Genomic DNA, 22516 nt, shown 5'->3' on the forward strand with positions numbered 1-22516 from the left:
ACCTAGAAGAAATGACTTTTCCAGAGTCAGTTAAGTCAGCAAAGAGGGCAAGGGTATGCCCTCTACGACCAAGCCGCACTAGATTCGATCCCAGCTCCAACACTTAAGGCCTCGTGACTGTGGGCAAGTTCCTTAGCCCTTCTAAGCCTGTTTCCTCACCTGTGGAAAGGAGCTAAAAATACTGTGCCCCCCTAGGGCTGTTATGCATCAACACATGCTAAGTGCTGGCACGGGACCTGATGTGGAGGACGTCAGGCAGCATTTTATGCTGTCATCTGTTCTGGATGCATAAGTTAATTACGTGCCAGAGGCAAGGGCTGGACAAATGACTGTCACATTGTTTTCTGCCTCTAAGATTCTCTACCAGACCCGAAAAGAAATGGAGAAGGCCTTGGGATTCTTCTCAGTCTAGAGGAAGGAGTGACATTTGAGGAAACAGAACACAGCAGCACCTAGATAGGAAGTCGTACAGAGACCCTGGATTCATTCATTGATTTGTTCATCCATTCATCCACTCGTTCACTCATTCAACAAGTGCTTATCTAGGACCAAACCAAGAGCTTGGCCCTGTGCTAGGTGCTGGGGATGTGGTAGTAAACAAAACACAGCGACAGAAATGAACAAATAAATAAAATAAAATTTACATACTGTGCTGGGAGTCAGAAAGGAAATAGATAGGATAGCACAAAGGAGAAAGAGGATAACAATGGGGAAGTAGAGTCAGGAGAGCTGAGGCCCCAGGGAGGAGGAGTCGGAGGCATGTCAGGCTCTTGCACCTGAAGAAACTGACCGAGGCCACGTGCCAAGAGGCGGGGCTAGAGACAGCAGACAGGGATGGATCACGTGGGTCCTTGCAGAACCTGATACCGAGGGCATCGAGATGCTTTGCCTTATGGTAACGAGGAAGTAACACAATCTGATTTACAATCCTAAAAGAGGTATGTTCTCTACCTGACCAGTTGTCTGCGAACTTCAGAGGTCTCCCTCCAACTTCCAGCTGCTGTAAGCTTTGCCCAGGGGCTTTCTCCAAATGCCAGGGAATTAACACCTCCAGGAACAGCCCTCAACCAAAGACCAAGGGGAGATTTCGCTATAAATACCTCGCATCCCTCACCTCTTCGTGGGCTAACTCTGAACGTGTATTTTATACCATTTCTCAGAATGTTCCTGTGGAACTAAGCCCCAGTCGCCCACAGTGGTGACCCGCTTGTTGACGCCCTTTGTTGGCTGCCTTCCCTCCATCTCACTTTCCTCTTCACTACAGGTGTTTCCTGGGGTCCCCTTGCAGATGAACCACCACAGTGGAATCCTGGTCTCGGGGTCTGCCTGGGGGAAACGAAACCAAGACATCACTCCGGCTTCTGTAAGGAGACTGGATTGGAGGGGGACGTAAGCGGAGGTGGGGAGACAAGTCCAGGTAAGAAAAGATGGCGGCCTGGACCAGGTTGGTGGGAGCCGAGGCTTTCTGGGGTCTGGACTTTCCAGAACATGAAGGCCCTTCATAAGCAGAAGCTGCAGAATGACTTCCGTGAGCGAACATTGCTCTCTCACAGGCTGTCCGAGTTCTCCATAGCTTCTCACCCAGCCGAGCCAAGCACATGCCCCCTAAGAGGAAGCAGGGCGTGAGAAAAGAAGCCTGTCTAAAAGGGGAAAATGCAAACGTGCCCAAGCCCCCAGCACTTCCTTCTCTCCCTCTGGCCTCTGGGTAGAAGGCCCTCTTGGGTCCAGGCACAACAGCCCTTGGGCTGGATTTGGCTTACGGCGGATGTGATGGTCATAGCTCCTCCCAAACACGGTTGGCTGTGCCACCTTCACTGTCCCAAGAGGAGGAGGACTTTGTGTCTCTCACCAGAGTGAATGCAACTCTGGCAGCAAGTAGCCCTGGCAGGAAGGCGAGTAGAGCTCTTTGAGCCCCTTCCCCCCAGCAACACACATACACACTCTCCCACCCACTGTGCCCAGCGAGTACAACCAGCTTCTCACTGACTTTCTCTCTTGGTCTTACTTCTCCTGATGACACAGCCCAGGGTGGGGTGGGAGGGCACCCACTCACTATCAGTCCTTTATCTTTCTTAGAGAAACCAGTTTATTAATCAAGAACACCATCCTGGTCACGCCAGCCTGCTGAAACTTGGTTTTGACTGATCATTCACTGGGAGCAGCAGATGCTATTGGGACCCATCTCCGCTCTTTGGCACTCACTACTCCTGTGCATACTGATGGCTTTCTACCCCAAGTGCCTGCAGCTCTCTGCCTTTGCCCCTTTCTGGCTGCAGGAGCATGGACCAGTCTAGAGGTTCCCGGAAGTCAATGCCCTCAGGAGCAGTCTCAACCAGCGATGGCTGGGAGTTAGTGGCCCAGCTTCTTTGGCCCTTGGGCGGGACGACTTGAGGCGTTTTCTACATATTCCCCCAAAGGTCTCCGGGATTGAGCCCCAGTTGCCCACAGCAGTGTACAGACACCACATGGAGAGTATGTGGGTTGATGTGAATGGTGTGCACATATGTGGCTATAGCATGTATGTGGCTATGTTCATGTGTGAGTTTATGTACAGTGTGTGTTTTGGGGGCGTGTTGACTGATCTGACTATTGTCTAACAAGTGTTTGCTCCCCCTTCTACTCTGAACAGAGTGTACTTCCCTTCCCTGACATTGGGCTTGGCCACTGACTTAACTCTAGCCGAGGGAATATTAGCAGAAGTGACATCAGCAGAGGCCTTAAATGTGCTTCTGCAGTTTGGCTGAGCCCTTGGGCTTCTTCCCCATTAGAAGGATTGCCCCAGGTGGTGCTTCCTCTTCAGCCTGGGCTCCAGAATGAGAAACGACGAGCAGACCTGAACCCACAGCTTTGGGTCAAGCTCAGCTGAGCCCAGCTGACCCACAGACCCTGGAGCAAGAAATCAAGAGCTGGTGTCTCAAGCCATTGAGTTTCGGAGAGGTTTGTTACGTGGCATTACTTCAGCAATCACTAATACAGAGTGTTACGGGGGATTTGCAAAGCACGGGGTATGGTTTGTGCGATACGAGGAATGTGTTTGTGTATTTTGTGTCTGGGCAAATGTTATGTTGTGATACATAAACACAGAATAACAAGGGTTTATATTGGATGAGACAAAACAGACGAGCAAGCATACTGCAGAGTGCGCTGCATGTGGAGTTTGTACCTGGCTTCTGGTCAGAAGGGACCTCAGGTTCCTGGGCTGGGAAACCCACAGCCCCGCCTCTCTCCAACTTGCCTGTGGTTTCTAGGAAGGCGGCATCCTCCAGACAGGGGTGTTTGACTTGCCTGGTGTTCAGCAAACCCAGGAAGAGGTGGCACGAGGCCAGCCGAGTTGCGTCTGACCACACACACCCAACCTGCGTGTGCTTTGGCTGTTGAACCTTCCACCCCCATGGCAGGGCTTGGCAGCTGGGGAAAGGCTCCACACCACAGCCTCCACAGATGGACAGCGGGGCTCTGTGTGGGCCGAAAGCTGCTGCCTGCACATCAGCTGGACTGGGGCTTTGCAAGGAGGGGCCTCCGAGCTCAAAGCCCCAGGGCATCCCTGTAAGCACCCCCTCTTCCTGCCCTCATTCATGGCTAGGTGAAGAGGACTCTGTGAGTAAGTGGGTAAGCTCTGGAGTCAGACCGTCCAGGCTGTATCTCAGCTCCACTAGCCATGGCCTTGGGCAAGTAACTTAACCTCTCTCGGCCTCAACTGTTCAACTTTAAAACAGGGAGAAACGTAGTATCTCTCTAGTAAGGTTGCCATGAGGATTGGATGAGTTAATTCCTGTAAAGTATTGGAGACAGTGCCTGTTTATTATTGAGCTTGGGCCACCCGCCAGGCGCTATATGAAGTACATTACGTGAATGACCTTGCATGCACAAAGCACACAAGGTCAGTGTTATCTGATGGAAGCTGGGCTCCCCCCAGAGACAGACCTTGAGACAAGAATTCAAAGCAAAACCAGTTTATCTGTGAGCTAATTCAAAAACACAAGCAAGGAGAAGGGAAGGGAGACAGGGAGGGCCAGCAATGACCACTGTGGGTAACTAGGGCTCGGTCCTGGTAGGGAACTGAGAGACACATGGAATTGCACCACAGAGCTACCCCAGGGGCTTTTACACACCAGCTCCCATCAGTCACAGGAGGGCAGCTCCTGGAGGGAGCATGACCAGCTCTCCCACTTTAACCAGGACTGTAAGTCTGGTCCGGGAAACCCCTGCATCCCAGGCTAGATGGCAGGCCACACTGTCTGGAGGGCATTAATTCCCAGCCCTCAGCTGGTCACACCCTGCGCAGAGCAGGCTCAGGGCGCAGAGCCCGAAGATGCAGATGCTGGCAATTCAGAGCTACCATGTGCCCAAGGGCATAAGGTTGGGACACCCGGTCCCCTTTAGAGGTGAGAGAAGTGAAGCTCAGAGAGGCAAACTAATCTGCTCAGCGTCACACAGTGGCAAGGGGCCTGTGGGCAGGGGGTTCAAACCCAGGTCTGTCTGATGCCAAAGCCCATGCCAACCACCAGGGCCCACATTCCTCCCTCCACAAGGGCAGCCACGAGACAAGGGTTAGAGGAGCTGCGAGTATCGTGGGAGCCCAGCTAGTCCAGTGACTGGAGACAAACATCCACAGGCAGACAGGTAACATCCAAGCGTTCGGGGGTGGGTGTTAGACAATTAAGAGGTATGGTCTTCGGCCAAAAGGAGAGTATGGCAGCCTTTAAAGGGGGCAGCAGCTACTCAGCTCAGGAGGATTCCTGCCACGTGGGAATGAAGGCCCCATGTTACTAAACCATCCAATGTTTCAAAGGAAGTGGGATTTCATGAGAAATCTCCAGAGTATTAAATGTGGTCTGAGAATTTTCTAAAACACATTTTGAACCAACCTTATATGGACCAAAGAGGGCGCATCAGTCCCTGGCTACCCGGTTACGGCACTGAACTCGTTCTGTGGTGCGTCCACTCACCCCAGTAGGTAAATTGAGGGCTAGTATTGATCTCTTTCCTCAACAGGGGTCCCTACAGAAATGGGGGCTGCCTTGGTGTGCATTTAGCACACATATCCACCTGCTTTGCGCTCTAATCGTTTTTTGTCTTTCTTTCTGGCCACATTTTCCCACTCGTGTCTCCACGGCTGACATCCAGCTCACAGGTCCCAGAACAGCCACACTGGCTGTTCACAGGTCACTTAGTAAATAGCTGATGGCTGCAGTCCCCCTGTTAACCTCTGGGCCCTGATCGCCAACCCCTTCTCCAGGACCCCCGAAAACTCCAGGGTTAACTCCTGGCCCAGCAGAGGCCTCAGCTGGCCCTGTGGCTTCCTTCTCATTCTTCAGGGCCCAAGCTGGACCATTATCATCCCTTTATCTCTCCCCTCTCCCATTCTGTCTCTCCTCCACCTCGACTTTCTTTTCCGAATTATGCAACCATCTTGAATCCTACTTGATTCAAGGATAAAACATTACCAACAGTAGCGTGCTGATAAATGTTTAACAACCAGCTCTCAGGGAATAGGGAGGAGTCCTGATTTGTAGCATTTGCTGATTCCCTTGATGTAAATACTCCTACGCTGGCCAATTTCAAGCTACCAACATGGATGAATGTGGAGCTAGCAAGAGATATGCAGTAACTCATCATTATGTAGTATTTACTAGGTAGATGCAAAAAACCTCAAGAGCTCAGATAATAGTACAATGTAAAATAATTATGAAGCGATGAGTTCAGAGTATTATTACCTTTGTTTCTAATATAACTTATTATATTGTGAGTTTATATAATTTAAATTTTAATAACGCCTGTGTTTCACAGCCAAGTCATAAAATTCCTGAAATTCTTGTGAGCCTATATGAGCTCGTTCCAGCACACCGATGGATGAATGAACTCAGAGGCAGAAAAATAACAAAAACGGGTGCTTGGTGATCAAAAGACAAGGACTAGGGGGAAAGTCACCGTCCATCCTCAGGTGGACAGTTCTGGCGTCTCAATTCACCTCAAATCCCCTACCTCCACTGCTCCCCACCCCCGCCCCGCCTGGACCCACTTACCTGCAGCAGGAAGTCGAAGAGTGCCAGGCGTGCCCACTCAGTACGGTGGATGCCCAGGCATGCGGCCTGGCCCGGCTGGCTGCAGTCACGTGCCAGCAGGGCCTGGTACTGCAGCCAGCCCAAGGCCAGCGAGTTCTGGTCGTCATCTGGATCACCCAGGTGCTGCACGTCGGGTGCCCACCAGATGACGGGCCTTGCGCCACCGTCCGTGTAGCGGTAGGGCAGCAGGGGGCTGTGGAAGCGCCTGGCCACGGCAGGTAGGCTCCGGCGCAGCCCCAGCACGCGGTCCACGTGGAAGGACAGGACCTCAGACAGGTCCCCAGGCCTCTTGATCAGGCCACAGAGCCCCTGGGAGCAGAGGTGGCTGAGCCCCGGAGACAGGTCCTGAAGGGCACCCTTGGCGGAGAAGCCAACCTGCAGCACCTGCCCGTGGCCAGGGACCCTGGCTTTGCCCACCACCTGCCCCTGCGCCAGCAGCTGGAGGGTCTGTACATCCTGCTCTGTGAGCCACGGGGGCACCTGTTCGCTGGTCCTCAAGCCACTCGACAGCCTGGGGGTCTCAGCGTCACACCACACAGATCCTTGCAGCTCCCCAACAGAGCCAGGCCACTGACGAGCCCCCGTGGCCGGGGAGGGACCCCCTGCTTGTCGTCCACCAGTCAAGGCTCTGTTCCTCAGTCCTGGCAGATCCCCGCCTTCTGCTGGATGAGGCTGGAGAGTCGGTCCAGCAGTAGCTCTCCAAGTCTGTAATGCTGCCATGTTGTGCCCTGCGAGGGGGCCATCTGGGGTGCCCGTCTCGCTCTGTGCCTCCCAGAGGGGACCACTGTGCCAGGAGAGGTCCAGGTCTTTGGTTCCTGGACCCCTGACCTCATCTGCCCTCAGGAGCACCAGATGCCGGGTACTGAGTCTCAGATCTCCTGGAGGTGCCAAAGTAATGCCCCTCTTGACCCTCCCTGGACTCCTGCTGTCCATGCCTGGGGACTGCCTGCTGCTGTCCACGCTCCCTCCGTGGCCTTGCTCCTCAGCACACACCAGGATGGAGCTCCCAGGCAAGGCCCAGCCTCTCCGGAACCTCAGGTTTCTTGCCCACCGCCTCCAGCCGGAGCTCAGAGCCTGCCTGCTCTGGGGGACAGGGGCACCAGTTACCTGCTGGGGCTCCACGGGACCAGGGTCTGGGCTGGCGGCTGGGTGCTGTGGAGGGAAGCGGGTGACAGCCACCACAGACAGAGCCATTAAGAGGCAGAATGCCGTCACCAACCGCCTCTTGCCACGCAGCTTTCTCCAGAGCCAAGATGCCTGGGGGATGGGGTAGAAAAAAAAGCTTGAGACCTGCGAAAACATCAGCCCTAACCCACAAGACAACAGGACGGTGGATGAAGGAACATCGTGGGTGAACGAAGAGGGGAAAGAGCAGAGCCAGGTGGAGTAACGCCTAGCTGTCCTCGAGAGGCCCGGGAGCCAGCTGCGCTCCTGCCTCAAAGCTCAGCCTGCTCTGTCCCCAGGACAGCCCTGGCCGATGCCTGCAGGCAGACTAGGCTTCTCCTCTCTGAGTAAACTGCCATGATGACTCTAGTCAGCAAACGCACTGAGAGCCTTTCCCCATCTTCCCCCACCACCAAGTGCGGGCCCCTGTCGTTTCGTCTCCACGTGATCCCACTCTGCGGACCTGCAGTCGTCTCCCACAAACACGCTCTTCCCTTTTCTGCGGCACACGGCCGCCCAGCTACAGATGACCTTGCCCGGCCTCCCTAGCAGCCAAGTGTGACCCTGGGACTAAGTCCTTGCCTATGGCCCAAAGCAGCCAAAAGGAGGCTGGCTGCCCCGGCTTTCCCCTCTCTGGGCACACAGGTGTGGCAGTGGCAGCTCCACATCTTGGCAAGGACACACCCTGGGGCAGTGAGTTTTCAGCATGTGGTCTCTGCACCAGCAGCATAAGCATCACCCGGAAACTTGTGGGAAATGCAAATTCGCAGGTCCTACCCCGGAACCACTAGATCAGAAACAGGGGCGCAGCAACCTGTGTTTTAACAAGTTCTCCGGGTGATTCTGCTGCTTGGGCACCGTGGAGCCACCAGAAGGAAGGAACTTGGGAGCTTGCGTGACCCCATGGGAGCAGAACTGGCAAGAGCTGTTTAAGCCACTGTATTTTGGAGCCCCCCTAACTGTGAGCCTGAGGCGCCATCTCCATCCCCTCCAACACCCCAGCAGCTACATCCGTCCAGGCACACTGACCCCTGACCAAAGCTGATGGGGCCATCCTGGACCCTGATCTACACTGGTCCAAATCGCTCCTCAGCCCCAACCTTGCCCCGGGAACAAAGGCTTGTGACGAGTCAGCAAGGTTGGCTTGCTCTGCTCGTGCACTTGAGATCAGGGGCACGTGGCTGCCCAGCTAACGATGACAGCAGCGGCCGTATGCTATTGAGAGCCAGTCTGCAGGGAGAGAGAAGAAACAGCTGCAAACCAGAAACCCAAACAGGAGGGAGCACCTGCCCAGCTTCCTGAAGCTTCTGGTTCCAGTCCTGACCTGGCCCAGCTCTCTGTTCTTCTTTCACTGGGTGGATTTAGCCCATTTCCATCACTTGAGATTCCATACACGTTTAGTCTTTGTTCTGTCATAATATCTTATGGTATTTTTTTGTATTTATAATTTTTGAAGTCCTCCACTATGTTTTCAGTTATGTTTACTTTGCTTTTGGGGTGTATATTTCTTATAACATTTAGGCAATTTTGATCTGGGTCCTAATGATTACCTTTATGATTATATGCCCTTAAATGTCTAGTTCTTTAAAAAGTAGCTCTTAAACCCGAGTAAGAATAATCATACGATTATTTCCTTTCCCCCATTCCCTACCATTTTTTTGCTATTCAATTTTAATCACTAGTATTATCTTTTTTAATGTTTGCCATTGTACAATTTAAAATGCTTACGTTTCTACTATATTTTGTCAGCTTTAAATGATATTCTTTGGTCCCCAGCTATTATTCACAAACAGCATGTTTGTTCTTTCTCCCACTTTTCCCTCATTCACCTTCCAAAGTTTCCTATTTGTGTCATTTCTATATTGTTAGGATATAAAACATGTCCCTTCTGCTCTATTACTCCAATACTTACACTTGTTCGGTCTTAGTTCTTCAGTTAAATATATTCTTTGCATACGCCTGTCCCCTTTTGCCCTAGTTTTCCATTATTTCTTGGTTGACTGAAGTTAAAACTCCATAATTTTCTCAAGAAGTACTCATGGGTATAATAGTCTCTGGGTTCTTGCATGTTCAAAACTATTTTTCTATAGCATTCATACCTGAAAGAAAGTTTGGCAAGATATAAAATACTGCTCACAGTTTCTTTCTTGGAATAGCTTGTAGGTTCTGCTCCACAGTTTTCTAACATCAAATGATGCTGCGGAGAAATCTAAGATTAGACTGGCTTTTTACCCTGCCTAGGAGCCCTAAGAATTCTTTCCTTTCCTTCCCTTTTTTTTTTTCATTTTTTCCCCAGCTTTACTGAGGTATAATTGACAAATAAAATTGTGTATATTTAAATTATTAAACATGATGATTTATGTATAGATTGTGAAATGATTACCACAATCAAGTTAGTTAACTCATCCATCACCTTACATAGAACTTTTTGTGTGTGTAGTGAGAATGTTTAAGATATACTCTCTTTGCAAATTTCAAGTATACAGTACTAGCTAGTCACCATGCTGTACATTAGATCCTCAGATCTTATTCATTTTATAGCTGAAAGTTTTTTGTTTTTTTTTTTTAGATTCTACATACAAGTGATACTATACAGTATTTGTCTTTCTCTGTCTGGATTATTTCAGTTAGTATAATGTCCTCCAGGTTTATCCATGTTGTTGCAAATGGCAGATTTTCTTCTTTTTTACGGCTGAGTAATATTGCATTGTATACATGTATGCATTTTTCTGTATCCATTCATCCATCGAAGGACATGTAGGTTATTTCCATGTCTTGGCTATTGGGCATAAAGCTGCAATGAACATGGGAGTGCAGACATCTCTTCAAGATTTCTTTTCCTTCAGATAAATCCTCAGAAGCGCTCCTCCAATTTCTGTTTGGGGTTCCAGGGGCCCCCTCTCTATAGAGTATGCTTTTTGTACCCTCTGTTATGTTCCCCTGAGCCCCCGACTGAGTCCAGCTGTCCCTACAGTGGACAATCCCTCTGTACACTGCCAGCTTCCCACCTCAAGCCCCGGAACCATTCCCTGCTTTCTTGCCCACTCTCAGGGAGGCACAGAGGAAATTAACACCTTTGGGGACAACCCTCAACACATAGGTGACAAAAGTCAGTGGGTAAATGCCCAGCCTCCGTCCTTCAAAGGGACCACTCTGAGAAGTATCCTATATGATGCCACAGGATATGCCCAGTGGGACTGAGCCTCTTTTGTATAAAACAGATGATCTTTGTCTCCCCCTAAGACACCTTTAGCTGATGATCCTTTTGAGGTGAGAGTCTAAATTTTTGTCTTTATTAGATATATTTTAATATGATCTTTATTACTATTTCACACACACACATACGTGTAATATATGCATAGATAAGCACTGTGAAAAACCCAGATAACACAGTTGGTCCTCCATAATCATGGGTTCCACATCCCCAGATTCAACCAACTGCAGACCCCATTATTGATGTTAACTTTTCAATTGTATATGAGTTATTATCTCCTTTAATCCTCACAACAACGTAGGGAAATGGGAATTATTCAATTTCCTGTTTTACAGATGAGAAAACTGAAAGGTCCAGAGTGCTAATTTGCCCAGAGTCACACAGCTGGCAAGAATACCAGTATTTTTAATTAAAACTAAAAGTAGAAATGGCCATGGACAAAGAATCTGTTTGGTTTTGTTTTTTCCTTCTACAATAAAAAGAAAACTATGTTTTCAAGTTGGATTCACAATCTGGACTCTCAAAGTTCTGGATACCACTAGGGAAAAATAAATCATCTTTTAAAAATGTTTCAAGAAGACAGACTGTTTTGATCCTTCTCTAGGCCTCACTTGGCTTCAGACAACCTGGGGAAAGTTGGCAATTGTGCAGTTGCGCAGAGAAAAAGGTTCGAAACGGCCATGAGCAGATGTCCCTGTAGGGCCACACAAGCAAAGCTTTTGGGAAAAGAAAAGCTGCTTTGATTGAACTGTAAAAACATCCTCTGAAGAGAAATATTCAGCTGAATAATAAAGAGCACTTTAGAGAAAGTAGTAAAGGGAGTGATGCATGATGTACTAGAAAGTTTGCTGGTGGAGCCCAACTGACCCCACTGCTACACACCGGCCAGTGGAACCCGCCCCCAATTCTCCCATCCAAAACGCACACACGGTCTCTTGCGACGCTGGTGGCAGTAGGGAAAGGAGAATGGTGTCTGGTTCTACAGTTTGCTCTGTTTCTCCTCCCTCCTCAAATCTCACCTCCCACCCTTTCACCAAGACTCCCCCCCTTAACTTCTCAGAGAAGATGCCCACTGGACCAGTAGTCACATCCACTCACGGCTGCAGAGGAAGCGGGGTGAAAAAAGAGAGTAGCCAGAAAAACTTTGGGGAAGACACATTTGAGTTCTAGATTAGCTTGCGCCCTTCTGGGTTGAGTTACAATGGGTGAGATACACAACCACTCTGCCCATTTCCTCAGTTATAAAATGGGCGAGAATGAGATAATTCCTCCCTCCAGAGACTGGCATGAGAAAAAAATGAGTCAAAATATAGAAAGGACCCACTACATAGTTTGGTACATTTACATAGTGGGATCAGGGTTTCTGTCCCCACTTTCCGAACCCCCTCTGATTTCTGGGATCTGAAAATTTTCCACCACCACCCCTTCCTGAGTTTTGGCATATTGCAATGGGGACATTTGGAAGTACAGCTCAAGGCAGAGCCAGAAAGAGAAACTCTTTCATCATAAAGCCACAAGCATAAATTAGGAGGAGGCCACCTGGGCAGTGAGAAGGGTCTTGCCCTGCAGAGGCTCCATCCAAAGATAATCCAGGATGGAACAGGAAGGAATCACTTGGCTTAAAAGTATATGGGAGGGCTTCCCTGGTGGCGCAGTGGTTAAGAATCTGCCTGCCAATGCAGGGGACACGGGTTCAAGCCCTAGTCTGGGAAGATCCCACATGCCGCGGAGCAACTAAGCCCACGTGCCACAACTACTGAGCCTGCGCTCTACAGCCCTTGAGCCACAACTACTGAGCCCGCATGCCACAAGTACTGAAGCCTGCACACTTAGAGCCCATGCTCCGCAACAAGAGAAGCCACTGCAATGAGAAGCCCGCGCACCGCAACAAAGAGTAGCCCCCACTCGCTGCAACTAGAGAAAGCCCGTGCGCAGCAACAAGATCCAATGCAGCCAAAAATAAATAAATTAAAAATTTTTTAAAAAGTATATGGGAAGTTGAGGAGAGAAAGGGTGGGAACCAAGAAGGACGTATGCACAAGGCCTAAAAGGAAAAGACTGAGATTTTGGCTTCCCTAATAACTGTAGGAAGGGGACCCAGGAGAGTAGTAAAGAGCCCGGTCCACTGAGAAGCTGTGGGCTGTGCTGGGCTGGACACAGGAGCCGCCACCAAACTCCCCATCATCGCCTCCCTCCATACAGGGTGCAGGCAGCTCTTAAACATGAAGTGAAAGACAGTGTCACTTTTGGAATCATGTGGACCATTTCTTTAAAGTCTCTATTGAATTTGTTACAATACTGCTTCTGGGTTTTGTTTTGGTCACGAGGCATGTGGGATCTTAGCTCCCTGACCAGGGTTCGAACCTGCACCCCTTGCATTGGAAGGAGAAGTCTTAACCACTGGACCGCCAGGGAAGTCCCCACTGATGGAATCATTTGTTCACTATTCCTTCCTCCTCACCCTGCCATGGCTTCACTGAAGATGGAATACACTTCCTCACCCACTGTCTTTGACGTCGGTCGTGTGACTTGCTTTTGCCAATGGAATATAAGTGGACAAAACACAGGCCACGTCCTACTGGAGGCTTTAACTGTGCTTGTGTGGTGTTTGCCACCTTGCAAACTTGTCTTGCAACATGACAGGAGCATGTCCCAGGCAAGGCACCTGGAGCAGACCTGAACCCAGTCCCCAGCCTGGACCTAACCCAGCCACCCACTACTGGGCCCAGCATACCCACAGCCCTGGAACCCAGATCAGGGTGTATATTGTTGTAAACCATTGTGATTGTGGGGCTGTTTGCTATGCAGCATGATCACAGCAAACCCTAACTAATACAGATCCTTTGGTGATTTCTTTTGGGCTCAATGTGTGCCCTTTGTCAGAAAACTGTAAGGCAGTTTAGTAATGTAGTGCCCTTCCCTTGACTAATAAGGGCATAGTGGTGTCACTACAGATGCATGACAGACTCTGACGACGATGATGGTGCAACCTGGTCACGGACACATCCCGTGAACCAGTTTCCCCCATGAGATGGGCAGATGGCATGGAGGATGCCTTCTGTCAAATGAAAACCAGAGCGGTCTTTTGAGAAGAACTTTTTGGAAAAATTCCAACATACACTGGTGGCCTTTGTACAGACACAGTTTGAGAAACTAGAACATTTAGAGAAAAGGGCTCGATTACAGTTAGTACTGTAACCACCAGCAGGAGACTTTTTCTTATTTCTAAAGGGCCACAGGAAAAGGAAAGCTCTTCTTCTTTGGGAAAATTAGTCAGGACTTGGCCTCACTTTGGGGCACCAGCTCTCCCTTTCCCAGACTACCTCCCAGAATGCCCTGCTGTAAACTCTGACATCCCAGGCTCATCAAATATGACTTTCACCAGCTGCTGCACAGGAACGAGCTGGCAGGGACAGAGGCAAAGCCATCTTTTCTCAACTCCCAGATATCAAAAAAAGACAACGAAAACCTGGTCCTCCACTGAACTGCCTTGGCAGGTGGGGTAACATGCAGGGCAGGGAAGGTGGGGAGAATACAGAGATCGCATGTTCCTCTCCCCATCACAACAGACAGAATCACAAAGCACTTGTACAGTGTTTCTTGGTGGGAGTTTCCTGGGTGGGAGAAGGGGCAGAGGAAAGCCACATGGGGGGGGGGGGTGTGCGTGTGTGTGTGTGTGTGTGTGCATGTGTGTACGTAATAAGAATCAAGTTTGGCTCTAGTTCTGGAGTCATCACTAAGGTGTGACAGCCCCTTCTGTTCCATCCCCCGACCTCTGCCCTCTACTTAGCAGCCCGCACTGGCTGATCACTGATTTATCACTACTCAGACTCTGGGTGAGACTGGCAGAGATTTTGCAATTTGGAATTTCTGTTCCATTTTTTAAAGACCAGTTAAATAATTTTCATAACAAAACCATGGCTCGGGTGAGAGGGAATACGTAAGCATATTTTCAGAGGGCTGGATTAAAACCACATGTTGGTCCTGTGAGTAACACTGCAGGCTAGACCTGCTCAAAGTCTGCTTCTCTTGGGTGAACCCAGAATCAGGCCCTAGGCAGGGGGAGCTGGGCTGGCCCAAGACTCTGGGGGCAAAGGCGACAGGCACAGCCAGTCGGACCCTCCAGGCACAAGGCGTCCCTCTCTCAGTCAGATCTCTGGGTCCTGGGAGGCCAGAATTGTTCGTGCTACTGTGGGCAGAACCCCAGGCTGCCTGTCTCCTAGGCCACCACCCAGCCAGGCCCCTTGCTCAGCTCCATTGGAGAGCTGTGATTTTCCTTCCACATCAGCAACTTCAAGACAAGAAAGGAAATTTTGCCCCTGTAATTTCTGGTCCAGCCAATCTCTAGGCAGGGGAAACCCAAAGGAATGATAATTAACATTTATTCAGTGTTCACTATGAGCCCGAGACTATTTGAAGAACTTTACTTCTATTAATTCATTTAATCTGTATGCCAGTCTTACAAGGTAGATATGAGGATTACTAACCCATTTTACAGGTAAGGAATACAAAGCATAGAGAAATGAGGCGATCCAAACTTCACAGAGGACAGCGTCATGACATGAACCCAGGCCATCTGGCTCCAGAGCCAGTGACCTAATAACTGGGTCACTCTAGAAAGGGGCTGCTACCCACAGCCCCTGCTCCAGCCCTGATTCCAGAGGACTGCACTGGGTCTCAGGGGTGGGCCCTGCTCTCAAAGGTTTAGCTCTTTGGGATTGGTCAGTTCATCTGTAAAATGAAGCTTGAGTGAGATCAATGGTAGGTGACAGCCTTTTTGCACTGGGACAAGTTGAGGGAAAATAAAACGTTTTCAGGCTACATTTATTCTTCTTTAAAAATGAAAATAATTTATTGTGTTTCATGCTCTACTTTATTACATAGAAGAATATCAGTGAGAAAATGCCACCATTTGACCCACTCAACTCTGGGCGTACTTGAGAGGTAACATTAGAAGCGGGTTTCTAATAATCTGTTACCCTCAAATTAAACCTAGGGCTTGACTCAAAACCACGCAGGTTCTATGTCTCCTGCTCCGTCCAAAAGAAGATGGTGCCCAAGTTCCTTCCAGCTCAAGCACTCTCAAGACTGTAGCCAGGAAACTGAACATATCTGACATATACAGACATTTCTCCAAAGAAGACATACAGATGGCTAAAAAGCACATGAAAAGATGCTCAACATCACTAATCAGTATTAGAAAAATGCAGATCAAAACTCACACCTATCAGAATGGCCATCATCAAAAAGTCTACAAACGATGCTAGAGAGGGTGTGGTGAAAAGGAAACCCTCTTACACTGTTGGTGGGAATGTAAATTGGTACAGCCACTATGGAGAACAATACGGAGGTTCCTTAAAAGACTAAACACAAAGCTACCATATGATCCTGCAATCCCACTCCTGGGCATATATCCGCAGAAAAGTGTAACTCAGAAAGATACATGCACCCCAATGTTCATTGCAGCACTATTTACAATAGCCAAGACATGGAAGCAACCTAAATGTCCATTGACAGAGGAATGGATAAAGAAGATGTGGTACTTATATACGGTGGAATACTACTCAGCCATAGAAAAGAATGAAATAATGCCATTTGCAGCAACACAGATGGACCTAGAGATGATCATACTAAGCGAAGTAAGTCAGACAGAGAAAGACAAATATCATATGATATCACTTATATGTGGAATCTAAAGAAATTATACAAATGAACTTATTTACAAAACAGAAATAGACTCACAGACATAGAAAACAAACTTACAGTTACCAAAGGGGGAAGGGGTGGGAGGAGGAATAAATTAGGAGTTTGGGATTAACAGATAACACTACTACATTTAAAATAAACAATGAGAAACTATATTCAATATCTTGTAATAACCTATAACAGAAAAGAATCTGAAAAAATATATACAGATACACATATATATATATATATATAAAACTGAATCACTTTGCTGTACACCTGAAACTAACACAACAGTGTAAGCAACTATACCTCAATTTTTTTAAAAAAATGAAAATCTCTTTTCATTACCTCTTCACCTTTCCTTAATCTGCCCAAGTAAATGCTCTCCTTGGCACACCTGAAATAAAGCATTTTGAACACATAAAGGCACTACAGGTATTCGGCCTTGGGGGATTTATGGCAGAGACGGGGTCTAAAGGTTCATGATGGGGGATAAATTGAAGCTCTCCTAAGGCTCAGATCTGAATCTCATTCACCTCAAGCAAATGAGTCCATGGCTCTCTGCCCAGGTTCTGCCGCTTAGCTTCCACAGCATAACTTCAGGCACATAGTAACCTTGTGATGTGATGGAAACTTCCTGGTTGAACAATGGCAATAGCTAGTGCTAGAGATAGAAAGGAAGACCAAATGAGGTCTCAGAAAGTGATGGTTCTCATTCCGGGGAAAGAAAAGAAACAGTGGGGAGAGCCCCAGAAAATACAAGCTCTAAAAACAATAAAGAGAAGAATGTTACATTTCAAGATAGCAGACATCTATGAGCCAAATGAATTCGCCACACCCTCATGAAAATACGAAAAGCAATTCAAGAAATTGTTTCAGCAAAGGGTTCAGCCAAAATAAAACTTATTTTTCAAGAACTTTAACAGAAATTGAAATTTCAACTCTTTCCACCCACTTGGCTGCATTTTATTTAGGACATAAGGGGCTGTAAGGTGTTTTCAGATTTGGGGATTTAAGAAAGCCTAGGGGACTTCCCCGGTGGTGCAGTGGTTAAGAATCCGCCTGCCAGGGCTTCCCTGGTGGTGCAGTGGTTGAGAGTCCTCCTGCCGATGCAGGGGACACAGGTTTGTGCCCTGGTCCGGGAAGATCCCACCTGCCGTGGAGCGGCTAGGCCCGTGAGCCATGGCCGCTGAGCCTGCGCGTCCAGAGCCTGTGCTCCGCAACGGGAGAGGCCACAACAGTGAGAGGCCCACGAACCCCAAAAAACAAAAAAAGGATCCGCCTGCCAATGCAGGGGACACGGGTTTGAGCCCTGGTCCGGGAAGATCCCACATGCCGCAGAGCAACTAAGCCCATGCGCCACAACTACTGAGCCTGCGCTCTAGCGCCCGCGAACCACAACTATTGAGCCCATGTGCCACAACTACTGAAGCCCGCACACCTAGAGTCCGTGCTCTGCATGAGAACCCACTGCAATGAGAAGCTCCCGCACTGCAATGAAGAGTAGCCCCCACTTGCTGCAACTAGAGAAAGCCTGTGCGCAGCAATGAAGACCCAATGCAGCCAAAAATAAATAAATAAATTTATAAAAACTTAAAAAAAGAAAGCCTAGGAAGTGGCCCTTGCAAGCATTAGAGCTCTACTGGAGGACACCGCCCGTCAGGAGGGAGGCTCTGGCTGGGTAACACCTGAGCATGGGTTTGCCTTTTCAGTCTCCATCGTTCACTGTAGTGATTTCTGTCAGTGGCAATTGAGCTGTTATCTACAACTGCCTGGAAACCAACACGTGACTAGAGCACCATGAAGTGGAGGACACTGGGAGAGCCATGTGATGTCAGACACTTCTGAGACCCTCACGGCACAAGTGTGGGGATTCAAGGTACCTAGGGCAGGAGGCAGGCAACTTCCTCCAAAGGGACAGTGTAGGGCTGAGGCAAGGAAAAGTGTTGCTCCCCAAATTCTGCTACATCACAATCTTACCCTTTTATACTGCGTACCCCAATAGGGCAGGCACTGGATCAGGAAACAGGGACATGAGCATGAGGAAGGTTTGGCTCCGCCCTTAAGCAACTCACTGTCTCATCGTAAAAATGTGAATGATACAATCATTTGCCCCAAACCTGTTTTGGCCACCCCAAAGCCCCCCACAAAACTGGCCTTGCCTACATCCAGGGCATCTATCTTCCTAAGGTTGAAGGGGTGCAGATGGCAGAGTATGGAAAGCCAGGGAGCAGAGCTGGGTGCCACTCCCCAAGGACTCCACCACAGTCAGATAACATCTCACATTTGTTTAGTGTTTTTCACTATATGGCTAGAAGGATGTTGTTTCCAGACATTCTCACAACAACCCTGGAAGGGAAGAAGGAATTCTCACCATGCCCATTTTACAGATGAAGGAATTGAGGCTCAGAGAGACCTAGCCATTTGCGCAAGGTGGCACACCAACTAAATAGAAGAGCTGGGATTCCAACTCAGGTCTTCAGCCTCCAGAGACCAACTGCTTTCCTGCACACAGGAGCCAGGCCTGGGGATTTGGGAACACACGCGGGAAGCATTAGCTAAGGCCCTTGGGTGCTCATCCAGAAGCATTTTCTTTTTTTTTTTTTTAACATCTTTATTGGAGTATAATTGCTTTACAATGTTGTGTTAGTTGCTGCTGTATAACAAAGTGAATCAGCTGTACATATACATATATCCCCATATCCCCTCCCTCTTGCGTCTCCCTCCCACCCTCCCTATCCCACCCCTCTAGGTGGTCACAAAGCACCAAGCTGATCTCCCTGTGCTATGCAGCTGCTTCCCACTAGCAATTTTACATTTGGTAGTGTATGTATGTCCATGCCACTTCTCTCACTTCGTCCCAGCTTACCCTTCCCCCTCCCCATGTCCTCAAGTCCATTCTCTACATCTGCATCTTTTTTCCTGTCCTGTCCCTAGGTTCATCAGAACCATTTTTGTTTTTAGATTCCATATATATGTGTTAGCATACGGTATTTGTTTTTCTCTCAGAAGCATTTCTGATGCTCCCAGCTGACATGGGGGAGCCAGTGCCAGCAAAAGGCTTTAGAAGACCTGAGAAATTCCTACGTCTGTCTCTTCATTACATGAGCTGGGAACCTGATACCAGCCGAGACACGGGAGATGATGGGCTTCATTATCCTTCAGTAAATACTTAACCAAACATCCACTTCAGAAAGGCAGAATCCTAAAGGACACCCTGGAGGACACACATGAGCTAGACTCTCTAGGTCCAAACCCCAGCTCCACCACTACTGAGTGTGTCATATAACATCAGTTTTCTCACCTGGAAAATGGGTATGATAATGGTACCGACCTCAAAGAATTGTGGGGAGGATTCAATTAATTTTAATAAAGTGCTAAGAACAGGGCACTGCATGTATTTTTATCGTGATTACTCAGCACTATTATTTAATCCCAGGATTATTAAATCCCTGCAGAGCTTTGCGACTCCAGTACCTTCTTTAGGTTACTATCCTGTGCCTCACTCTCTCCAACTGTGAACAGCTGGTAATGGTTAAGTCACAGCGCTCTGAGGACTGGTGAGTCATGGTTGAGAGGAAGGCGCATTGGGAAGTCTCAGGAACTGATGCTAAGATATATCCTCAGAGCCACCATTTGCTCAAGTGACCAAAAGAGCAGCCACTGACTCCAGCTTGGCCAGCCCAGTGCCCCAAACTTCTGGACATCGGCTGTGGAGCCCCAGAGAGGGTTAAATACTCTTGGAGAGAAGCTTGCCAGCAGGAGAGCAGGGCTCAGCCATGAAATGCCTTGAAGATTAGCCCTTGGGAGGGTTAAAACAAAGCTACCCTTGGAACCTGAGCAAGTTTATCAGATGGGCAGTATGTGGGCTGAAGGGGAAATAAAGGGACCCTCCTGTGGGAGGGCTCATGGGGCATTTCCTGACAACCATGGGGCATAGAACTCCTTCCAGCAGGAGGCCTGGGGCTCAAAAGGACTAGGGAGGAACTGGGCAGCCATGTCTAGGGGCACAGATGGAACCGTCTTGGAGGCACGGAGGTCCTCCCTCCAGGAAACTCCATGACGTCGGCTGTAGCCAGCATTGTGGAACACCTCCTGTGCCAGGCTCCATGCCAGGTACTTGACTCACAACAGCTCATTTACTGCCTGCAACCTCCCTCTAGGGAAGGCATCACTGTTCACATCAGGCATTGAGGAAACTGAGGCACAGGGAGCTCGCGTCTCGTCCTCACAGCCTCATAGCTAAGTGGCAGAGGTGGGATTCAAACCTGGGTCTGGCTGACTCCATCAGTGTATTAACTAGAATTCTGTCCCTGCTATTACAGAAGCCTCAAAGAACAAGAGTTGTTTCCCTCCCTGCCACCCTTCTGCAAGCAAGCAAGCAAACCTGGAAAGCTGGCCTCATCCTGCCCCAAGAGAGAATAAAAAGCCTTTGTTTTCAAAAGCCAAGGCTTCTAGAGGTGAATTAAGCTAGGCTTTCTGTCTGATATTGGGTTACCTAGGTGAGGGCTCGACTGGAGCCAAACAATTCAATTTAGAAAAAGCAATGCTGGTGTTCATCTAAAACTGGTGGATGAAATACATGCCATTCCTCTCTGCCCTCCTGAAACCTCATAAAAATGACAGTAAAGGGCTCTTATTTTTAAGGGACAAACCCACAAGGATAAAGAGAACTGGGCAGGAGGCAATGGAAGCAAAATTCAGGACGCTAGAAAATAGGTGAGTGAATGGCAATGGACTTAGCAGACCACGAAGGCTGGATTCTAAACAGGAAGGCGGAAGGGTAAGACTCACCACGATTTACCCTGCAGAAGCCACCCCAACATGTCCAGAGGTGCCACCAAGTACCTCCAGAGGAGGGGGTGAAGGTGAGTCAAAAACAAGAGGGCTGCTTGCAAGTCTACTTAAGAAGAAGCTAGCATGCTGCTTGGCCAGATAACGCACCCCTGCACCTGGCTAAGGACCTGGAGAGAGAAAGCCAGGGAATCTGTATACTGGGGAGCATCCGGCACAACTGAGGGCAGGGAACTACACTGCCCTAGAGTAGAGAAGAGAAGCTTTAAGAAAGCATTTACACACTGAACATTGAAATATTGCAGGGCCCCCCCCACCCCAAGTAGCCAAGAAAATGGCTGAAAAGAAGACCCAAGTAGTAGTGAACACAATTATTTGCATCCCACCACCACACACACACATTCACACATTTGCATGTTGATGGATCAGCCCTAGCGATGGCCTGGCTTGTCCCCATAGTCATGGAGTCAGTTTGTTGCTGCAGCCATCCAACGCCAAAGCCTCCACAGCGGTGGCTACTTGAGGCTCTTTCAGCCACCACTAGGCACATCCTGACAGCCTAACCACAGTTGCTATGCCTCTCACCTGCCCCTCCCCTGGCCCCCATGACTAGCAGGTGGGTGGTACCCACGACTACACAACCTGGAAGCACAGCGAAATTCAGGTCGAGTGGAGCAAACCTTTGATCACTGGGAGAATGAACTCAGTGGATAAATTCAAGTGGTCCTGAATTCAATTTGTGCAGCATCTCGGTAGGGCCGTAAGATCCTGCAGCCCATTACACTTAGCAGCAGCCAGCTTAAAAACGGATCCTCTTAACATCTCTCCCTGCGTCTCTGTGTGTTCCTTGAGCTTGCACTCACTCTCCAACAAAACAATAGCACACAAACTTTCTGCCTCAGGCTCAGCTACTGGAAACCCAGGTGAAGACAAACCAAGACACATCATCATTGTGAAAGTTCAGAACACTGGGGGAAATACCCTACAAGTTTCCAGAGAGAAAGAAAACAACTGAAACAGGTTTTATACAAAGTAATCAAGAATAAGAAAGGCTTTGGCCTCATTACTGCGACATGGAAGGCTAGAGCGCAACTGAGCAAATCCTTCAAAATCTGACAGAAAATGATTTCTGGCTTAGAGTTTTATATTCTGCCTTAGAATTTTATACTCAGCCAAACTATCAATCCCACTGTGAGGGTAAAATAAGAGCAGTTTCAGACATACAATGTTTCCTAATGGTTTACTCCTCAGCACCAGATCACTTGGACCAATGCAGCTGTCAACACAAACACAAAGGCAAGCATAAAATTTGCAGTGCGATGGGGTTCCAGCTGACGGGAGAGTTAGATTCTAATAGAGCAAATTAGGCAAAACTGAAGTCTAAATCAAAACTACCCTTGAAAATCCCTTAAGAAAGAAAGAAATTTATACACATCTAGTTTTCCTCCAACCTTAGAACAGAGGCTGAGTCTTTTGTCTCAAACAAATAAAACCACAGAGTTGGGAAATTCCAGTAGCACACTCAGCCTCTGAGACCATGTGTCTTGAGAAACACTTGGACCATCTACCAAGAGATTCTGGGGGAGGGAGG

The 22516-nt window shown here is 48.6% G+C and overlaps 1 protein-coding gene across 9 annotated transcripts in view; it reads right to left on the reverse strand.

The window, feature by feature from the left end:
• GASK1A (golgi associated kinase 1A) overlaps positions 1 to 22516 on the reverse strand; it is an 82413-nt gene that overhangs the window by 13629 nt on the left and 46268 nt on the right. For 7 of the 9 annotated variants that reach the window (XM_060022247.1, XM_060022239.1, XM_060022241.1 and 4 more), the window contains one exon: positions 6027 to 7322. In XM_060022247.1, coding sequence (XP_059878230.1) covers positions 6027 to 7322 — 1296 coding nt within the window. Of the gene's footprint in view, positions 1 to 6026; positions 7323 to 9141; positions 9329 to 16479; positions 17051 to 22516 lie in introns of those variants that run through there. The other 2 variants (XM_060022246.1, XM_060022238.1) reach the window with 2 other exon arrangements.

This window comes from Delphinus delphis, chromosome 10 (genome assembly GCF_949987515.2).
Source record: "Delphinus delphis chromosome 10, mDelDel1.2, whole genome shotgun sequence".
Classification (NCBI taxonomy): Eukaryota; Metazoa; Chordata; class Mammalia; order Artiodactyla; family Delphinidae; genus Delphinus; species Delphinus delphis.